The sequence below is a fragment of the Lytechinus pictus genome, chromosome 11 (genome assembly GCF_037042905.1).
Source record: "Lytechinus pictus isolate F3 Inbred chromosome 11, Lp3.0, whole genome shotgun sequence".
In the NCBI taxonomy this organism is placed as follows: Eukaryota; Metazoa; Echinodermata; class Echinoidea; order Temnopleuroida; family Toxopneustidae; genus Lytechinus; species Lytechinus pictus.
Window position 1 is genome coordinate 10832533 of NC_087255.1, and position 9204 is coordinate 10841736.

The following is a 9204-nucleotide window of genomic DNA, read 5'->3' on the forward strand; positions in this document are numbered from 1 at the left end:
CCCAAATATACGTCTTCAATTTTATGGGCACAAATATTCAGAAGCCTGAGCATTTAAGCAGATTATTTAGACACCTGAAAGTGTTAGGGATATCTCCTACTCAAAACCATACCTTTAAAAAACCTACCTCACATTGTCGTTCTCATCCATACACCATAAATTATAAACAATATACTCCAATTTGTAAAGATAATCAGAGGACTGTATGCGGCATAAAAGTGAATAGTTTCTCGTCAAAATGAGAGAAAAAAATAATTAATTGAAAGGGATCTTGTTATTTTTACGAAAATTATACCACCCACAACGCATCTCTTCAAATGGCTACCTGTCGATTATTCTTATGTTGTACAGTCAAACCATCGAAACCAGCTCCAGGATAATCAAAGCTAATATTATTTCGAATGGCATATCGTCAATCGCTTTGGAATCTCCTTCGTTGGTGTGACTGTCGCGTTAGTGTGTATAGCATTGATGCGAAAATGGAACGAGACAAGTTGAAGGAGTTTTGTGCGGATGCCGTTTATAAAGAATTTCAGAGCGTAGCAACTTTGGCATTAAGCTACTATCATGGGAACATTAATTTCAATTGGCTGCAGGGCCTGCTTATGATGATAGTTACGAACTTACGAATAATCATGGCAATCGGCAAGTTATCATGGTCATGCATGAGCAAGTTATGAAACAGGCACCAGATTTCCGAAAGAAAATGAAATAATTTAACAATTTCGGTCCCATCTCGTCACCCACAAAGCATGAAGACTTTGGGACATATAAATGCTTGCACAATATCACTTCTAAGTATTTCTTCTTTTTTGGGGGGGAGGGGGTATGAACACATCAAATACCATGCATGTCTATAACATCAAAATGTGAAAATGTAAGAATAATGTCGCCCCATTGGCAACTGTACCATAATGTTCATGCATTACAAATACGAGAGAAATCCAACAATATCATCAGGCTCGAAGAACGAATATGATCGTCACCGTCATTGCATATAACTATAAACAAATTAAAATAAGTTTTCCGCTCATGCATTTTGGGCTACATTGAAATATCCGGGGTCTGTTTCATAAGGCTAAACTATGCATTAAGTTACCATTAACAACTCTACAAGCGATTGAATATCGACTCTTCAATTGAAATGCCCGAAGACTTTACCATTTTTAGGCGCCATGATAATTTGATGGATGTGGGTGAGGGCTGGGGTTGGCAAGGCCAAGGAGACCTAAAAGTGACTCCACATGCGCCCTGTAACACAAAGATTACCGATTAATCGCTAATTTGAAAGGAAAATCTGATTGGTTTCCAGTCAGTCTACTGAGCAAAACGCGCATGCAACAACGATATTGATAGGCCGTTTCATTTAGCGATTGATCGCTAATCTTTTTGTTACGGGTCCCAGTTTTCTTTCCTTTAGATGATATAAGGTAAATTATACAAAGTTACATAACTAGCACACTTTTGTCAATACTCGCGTTCCTTCCATTACACTTTCTCTTCCCTTTCTCCTCTATTTTTAAAATTTTTGTATCACTTTACAATGATAAGGTGGTTGACCAAGGCCCCCCCCCCCGCCCTTTTTTTGCCACACTTAGTTTTGTTTGTATTAACACACTTGTTTAACAAAGAGCATGCCGACAAATTTCAATTATTACTCTTGCAATTCAGTCATTCGTAAAGTTGTTCGAAACTTTACAAAAAGCTATGTGAACACTCCAGAATATATATAAACTGCACCCGCATGAAAAACGTCAGAGATGAGAAAAGGGAATCACAGATGAACATTTGGTCTTTGTTAAAAAAAGGGGTTGGCCAAAGATGAAGTAGTATTTACGTCACCGACACTCCTTCCGATATTGAAATAGGGGATAGTTCAGTAAAAATCGGTATCCTTTTGATGAAGTCGAGATACGTTTATGATGTCAACATGCATCACACATCAGTTATTCGTTATTCTCCAGATGTGAAATTGAGCGAAAACTATGTTGAGATCACAAGCATGCTGCCACATTTCAGATGAATACTACTCCAAGTATGATTTACTACTGCTGCTTTAAATAAGATCACACAAATTTCTTCCAGATTTAGGCCAAAACGTCGCTGATATATCCTAATATCCACATTTAGTTTTTACAGATTTTGATTTCGCTATCGATCTCATATGTTGTCGGGGAGATGACCTCAGTAAGAGTTTTCGTCCTGGTCAATGACTTCTGAATGACGTAGAGCTTGCCAGGGGTGCAGAAAGCGATGCATGAAGGTGACATGAAGGTCATGTAATACCAATGTCGCGACGGAATCTCAATCTTTGCGTTCTTGAGAACTGTCCCCATGTGCTTGCCGCCGAAGGTGTAATGCTCGATGGAGAGCGACTGGTCGGAAGGTCGGACGCAAGCGATGTAGAGCTGGTCTTTATCGTTGACGGCGGGGTGCAAGTATCCCTTCCTCTTCGTCACCGACCACTGGATGTTGCCGTCCTCGTCGAGCACGGTGATGTTGCCGAGTTTCTGAGTGACGATGGAACCAGTCGACGTCGTGCAAATCTGACGAGGGATTCGCTCGGTATTGATGACACGAAGAGGCTTCCCGCCTGCTGGCGAGAAGACGAATATCTTTTTAAGATCCCAGAAAGATATAAAGATATGGTCCTGGGCGTCGACGTCGAGCATTGTCAGTCCGTTTGTCTCTGAGGGCGTGTCGAAACTGATGTCGGTTGGCGTTTGATCGGCATTGAAAAGCTTCAGAACGCGGCGAGTGTTCGTGGCGACAAATCGGCCGTCGCTGAGGAAAGCAATGTCGTGGGTGCCGCGATCGTCGCTCTCGATCAACAACTTTCTTTCGCCAGAGTAGATGTTAAAGGAATCCACACCGCCGTTGAAATATGACACTGCAACTTTATCGTATGACATGGTTGCGAGACCGTTCATAGCATCATCACACGGCAAGTCGATTTCATTGACCACCGTCCATCCAGTAATATGAGCGCCGATCTGACCGAGGTCTATGACATCGCTTGCTGACGGGACAAAGCATGTTTTCCCCGTGAGGTCTCGAAGTCTGCTTGGCGCCATCATGTCTACTTCTTCGCCGAGGACGACGTCGAGTTCTCGATAGAGATTGTTATGAGCGACACGACTCTCACCAAACAAAGGTTTTCGTTTACCTTTTGAAATCATCTCACTTGAAACGGATATTTTCTTGGCCAGTGAACGTGCCGTTTTCGTCATGTCAATGAGCTTTCCGTAATACATCGCCTCGACCCGAGCGACTTCCTCAAGCAAAGCCTGCTTGTTTTCATCCAATTGCTTAATTTTATAATCATAAGCTCGATTGATTTCGCTCTCCATCTTGGTCAGCATGACCCGGATGTGCTTCTCCTCCTGCTTGATGTCACCAATATGTTTCTCGATCTTCGCCCTCCTGACCGAGCTCCTCATGACCAGCATATCGATCTTCTGTCGCGTCTCCGTCTCGTATTCAGTGATATCCTTGATGGAATGTTCTCTTCCAGAGTGTTTCACCACCGTGCACTTGTGGCAGACGAATTCTTCACAGTCTTGGCAGTAGAAGTCCATCTGCTCGGACTTGTGTTCGGGGCAGCTCTTGGCGATGTTACTGTCCCGCTCTTTTTCTTTCCGAACCTCCTGGACAGAGACGGTGCGGTGGGTGCCGAAGACATGCACCATTCGGGTATGCCCCGAGAGGCAACTCTCGCAGAGATAGCCCTCGCACTCGTGGCAAAATGACACGGCAATGGCCTGCTCCTGGTGGTCATCGCTCATCGACTTTGGCTGGCAAAGGTTACACCTTGGTTTGGACTCATCGTCGTGGTGTAAGCCCGTCGAGATCCGATTGATATCCCCAACCAGTCCGTTCAGGGTCACATTGGAGGACAACCCTTCCACTCGTTTCTCATTCAAAGGTGTGGCTTCGCGGCAGAGTGGGCAATGCATGTCAGCATGGTCTGGGTGAAACTCGTCGTATTTCGTCAAGCACTTGCGACAGAAGGTGTGGCCGCAGCTCAGAAGGGTTGCTTCGTCGAAGGTGTCCATGCAGAGAGGACAGTTCAAGTTTTCTGCTGTGACTCGCCTCAATGATGCCATCCTGATCTGCTTGGTTTGCACCCGTGGGTTTGCAGTGAGCGGTAAAGGAAGCTTTACTAAAGAGCTTGTCGATCAACCTGCATATGGAGAAAGTAAAATGGAGTGTGTTATCACTTTCAATTCAGTTTCTGTTTATATTTTTCTCATTTCAAACAAAGCAATACAAAATTCATTAGAATAGACAATTGAAATATGAAACAAACATACATTACAAAATATAACAAATATCAGATTTTGTATTTGGTATTCAGATGTATCAAGTGCAAAACCAACATTAATTGCACCTATATAGGCGCCTTTAAAAGACAAAGGTGTTTATCATAAAGAACCTTATACAGAACACATGAAGCTAATATACGAGAGCACAGGTAACTAGGAATTTGCAATACATATTACATCTAACCAGACGATCTCATCCAAGAAGGTTTAGACCAGAACCTTATACCCTGCCTTTACCAAAGTAGAGATCATCCCGGCATTCCAAAATTAAATGGTTTTATATTTAGAACCATCCATAATTTTTATAGTGCTTAAGCGTCTTTCGTTGAATGTATAGGTCCTGATGATATATATGAAAGAAGTGACTTTAAATTCGAAAGTGATACACTGGATAAGCGAATCTTGTTTTTCTCCGTTGGTTAATCTCCCTAATGAAAGGGATTTACGGGCACCTTTCTTGTAACCAACCGTTGGCAGGGTGTATGGTAACAACGATATCTTGTTCCAATTATCACACTCGTAGATTTAAGGGGCGTGATGAGTATATTCATCACAGTTTGAATCCCCCGTCACATTCCTTTTAATTTCCGGATAAAACAATTTTGGTAACAGCAATAATTCACTATTCCACTTACCTGATTTACAATCACTATTATACGTCTCTCTAGCTCCTCTGCCGTTCGTCTAGAAATTAATATTCTTCTCTTAGCTTAGCTCTTGACTTTCAATTCGAGCAAAAGTTGTGTAGCATCAATAAAAGCGATTAAGAACTTAAGACATTGTTTTATCTCCAGACAGAGGTTATTCGTTTTGTTTCCTATTCTTCCACAGGGGAGAGCTCCGGATCGAAACAAATTACCAATCTACTCAGTATAGGATGCTGATCTCTGTGCAATCCCGGAGCATCACAACTAAAATCTTCAGTGAAAGTACAATTTCTTCGATTCCAAAACTTTTCTGTAGACAATGGATAGCAACGAACTGCATGGTAAAACATCAGTTTCGTTATTCATTTACATGATCTGACGAAAATCATCCCAAAGAAAGCTCCACGATGCCTGCTGGCTTCAATATTTTATGTAGGCCTACGTTTGGAAAGAATGTATCTGTACCACATCCTTGCGTTTAATCAAACGGAGAGATTGTCATATAAAAGTTATCTCAGTTTTCTAGGTCGACACCTTTGCAAATTATTCTATCCATTGTCTCGATCCACCGTTCAAAATGATATTCCGACTTCATAATAGTCCTTAGATCAGGTTGATTACTGTTCTTCAATATAGTTTCTTAAAATGAAATGGTAGCGAAGACTATGAATTATCCATATTTTCAGCTAGACAGGCCTAAGATTCCTCAAAGTACATCGGGATGTTCCTTAGACCAATTCTGATCATGATCTACTGGTTTACAGGAGAATTAACAAGGTAATACGCCAGTCGTGTTTTCAGGATAAGCAGACGACCAGACAGGATCAAGTTAGATTGATCGATAATCATCATTAATATCCGATATCCACAGGGCCCTGGATGTTAATTTCCGAGAGAATTTAGGCGGGAAAGGAAAGGAGCGACTTATTTCTCAGATCGAGAAGAAGGCCGCGTTGTATTTTTCGCATCGAGCGAGACCTCGATTAAGCGTGCACTAGGTCACTATCCGGGGAGCCGGTTTCATGAAGAATCTTGCCAGTGTTTGTCATCGACTGTTGTTATAAGCTACTGAAAATCCTTGCACCTGATTGGCTGAGAGCAATTAGTCAGCGAAAATCACTGGCAAAAGTATTCATGAAATGCCTCCTCTCCTGCTTGTTCTGTTGGTCATGATGACGTAACCATGACACACCCAGGGGGTGCGTGGTTGGGCCTCATATAAGCAACTGAGCAAGGGGGAAGAAAACTTGAAGAAAGTTCGAGGTTCTCTGGGGAGTGTTTCATCAACATTTTCATCCGACAAGTTGTCAGATCTGACATCTTTCTCTGATGTTGATTGGCTGAGAGGTACTGTTACTATGGTAACTGTCGGATAAAATGGGACTTGTCGGATAAAACGTCCGACAAGTCCTTTCATGAAACGCCCCCTGGAGTCCGTTGCATAAAGAATTGCAATCGAACGTATCTCCAAATTTAAATCGTAAGTTGATTTTCACCAAATAAAATGCGTGTGTGATTTGCTTGCGTTTCTTTTAAAACAAACGGGATTGTTTCACCGACAAATTCGCTCTGAGCCAATCAGATGCAAGGATTTCAGTAGCTTATAACAAAAGTCAGTGAACATCACTGTTCAATGAACACCCCCCCCCCCCCCCTCTCCAACCGGTATCGATATGATCTTGTCGACAGATATGATCTGGTTTCAGTTTCCAAGATCCAATTTCCAAGTTCCAATATAAAACCCCAAAATATGAAACAGTCTATATGAAATAGTCTAAATGATGCCGAATACAGATGGTAGAAACTTAAAGGTTCATAATAATGGAGGGAGGGGGGCAGTGCATGGTGAATGATGAATCTTTATAAATCAGTGTACAGAATGAAGGAAAGAGATGATGGTCAAATAAGCTGTTAACCCTCCAGAGGCGTACAGATGGGGGGGGGGGCTCGGGCGCTTGCCCCTCCCCCAAATTCACGACCAGGAAAAAAAAAAGAGAAAAGGAAAGAGAGAAGGGTGAAATATGATATTATTTTCTGAATATTATGTTTAAATCTATCACAAAATTTGATTTTTAGAAATAAAGATCTTGGATTTTTGCTCGCTTTCTTCTCTCGCTCGCAACATTTAATCAATATTGCCCTATACGCATAATCTCGCCCCCTCAAAATTTGTGGCTCATTTCGCCACTGGAGGAGTCCATACAAAGGAATGATGATCTTTTTTATGCAACCTGCGGTAAGAAAAGAGACATAATTTTCTCCTTTCTGATAAACTGCGGCGGGGGTGGAAATATATAATTGATGATAATGTTTTAATTAGCGGCACCTCTTTGTCCATCGGATAAACCTATCTCGTTCAATTTTACAGCCCACTACTCCCTTCTTTTCCTGCAAAACTACCTCCTATCGTAAAAAGGGTGTCAATCAAGGACTCAAAGTGTAAATTTGACACTTAAAGATCACAAGTCAAGTTTGAATTTATCTTTGATATCTGACAATGTGTTCGAAAAGATGAAGCAATCTCTACTCTGATTTCCATATAATATGTTCCAAATATACAGATGAAAGTTTTATAAGCCTATAAACTCTTCTAATAATTCAAGAGTGTAAGACGACAGTAAGTGCAATTGAAAAGCTATCCCCTTTTTAGCCCCAATATTCTAGATTTCATCCCGGATTTCATTTTGAATGTTATCATATTCCCCCCCCCCCTCTCTCTCTCATCAGGAGAAGGTGTATTTTTAGATAATTGATCTTTGGCGATCCTCCATCGAAAATATGACAAATCTGGGAGAATGCCAAGAACTGAGGACATCCCGCATCGCTTTAAAGCATTTTTTTTTTTTAGAAAAAAGGCGTCAATAATATGTTTTGTTTTATCAATTAATTATAATTCCATTTGGGGGGTCAACATAATGATAATTATAGTGTGATTGAAATTATGCATAAAGAGAAAATCATAGTCATACACAGGTCAGTTAATGAGTCATTTAAATCGAAACTCATTGTTTTATAGAGGTCCATCTGTTTTTATTACAAACAGTGCTTTCAATTCGATTTGTTGTCTTCAATCAAAAATCTTTATTACCGTACATTTTTCTCCTTCTCTCTCAGTCACCCCTTCCCTGTCCGTCTGTCCCCCCTCTTCGACCCTCCCTTTCTCTCCCACCTTTCACTCACCCCCCCCCCTGCGGTCCATATTTCGTTGTCTTCTTACTTTTAATTTTTTTAAAAAAATCTTATTTTTGATTAAATATTTCAGTTTTGCCTCGAGATATTGCCTGTATATATCGCAGTCTGTGAAATGATGTTACATGCAAGTTGAATACTATTTGGAAGAAAGCAACCTTTACCAACTTAAACCCCCCAAATCAAGGATCTTACGTGAAATTCACTGGAATCATTAAATTGGCTGTGTGTGTAGATTAAGCTGATCATAATCTTAAGTTTATAAGGAGAGGAACAAACCTTTCACTAATAAGGATTACAAAAATGTATGTTAGCTTAGAACAGACACGATTAACAAAGCAGATGAGTTGTGTTGAGTATATAAGAAGGCCAGGAAGTATGCATATACAGTTAATTAAGTGGACTAATCGCTTAATAAATGAGGATATTATGATGTTAATGAGCTTAATGATATAGGCGTGTCCATGCACAGGCTTGCCAGACTGAGTGGGAGTGGTTTTATATATCACATTCCCTTTCCAAGCACCCAATTAATAAATGTTGGCACATAAAGTTCGAAAAAAAAACCAATCCCCATGTACATGATTATTGTGCACGTAACGGGGGTCGTGGGACAAGGGGGTGGGGCTAAAACCCAAATTTTGTCGGTAATCATAATTTTTGCATTTTCAACACCCCTCCCGCTTTCAAATTCTCGATTCCTCGATTGGCGCGTGACAACTATCAATGTATTTTTATTATCAAATTCATTTATTAGACCATCATAAAAAGCAAGCATGAATTATTTGATATGAGAAGACTTGCCTCGAAATAATCAAAGCTAGCTTACATGTTTTGGCAATGCTCTGCAATCCTAAGTTGTGTGCTTCTTGCTTAAGATATTTTGTGATTAATAATTTATGAGCATAAGAAATTACCCTCATATTCCTGCAAGCTATGTGAAGTACACATATCCTAGGTAGGCCAATATCAGTACTATTTCATTTGGGTACTCCGGCATAAACATTTTAATTGGTGAACTAGGAAAAGGTGTTGGATGGGAC

General features: G+C 40.7%; 1 protein-coding gene across 1 annotated transcript; it reads right to left on the reverse strand.

The window, feature by feature from the left end:
• Window positions 1-207: 207 nt before the first annotated feature.
• Window positions 208-6034, reverse strand: LOC129270804 (E3 ubiquitin-protein ligase Midline-1-like). Its single transcript, XM_064106466.1, has 3 exons — window positions 4961-6034; window positions 1450-4183; window positions 208-1279 (listed from the first exon to the last, which is right to left on the reverse strand). Exon 2 carries the CDS (start codon window positions 4104-4106, stop codon window positions 2127-2129), a length of 1980 nt encoding a protein of 659 aa, XP_063962536.1. The 5' UTR covers window positions 4107-4183; window positions 4961-6034; the 3' UTR covers window positions 208-1279; window positions 1450-2126.
• Window positions 6035-9204: the final 3170 nt, after the last annotated feature.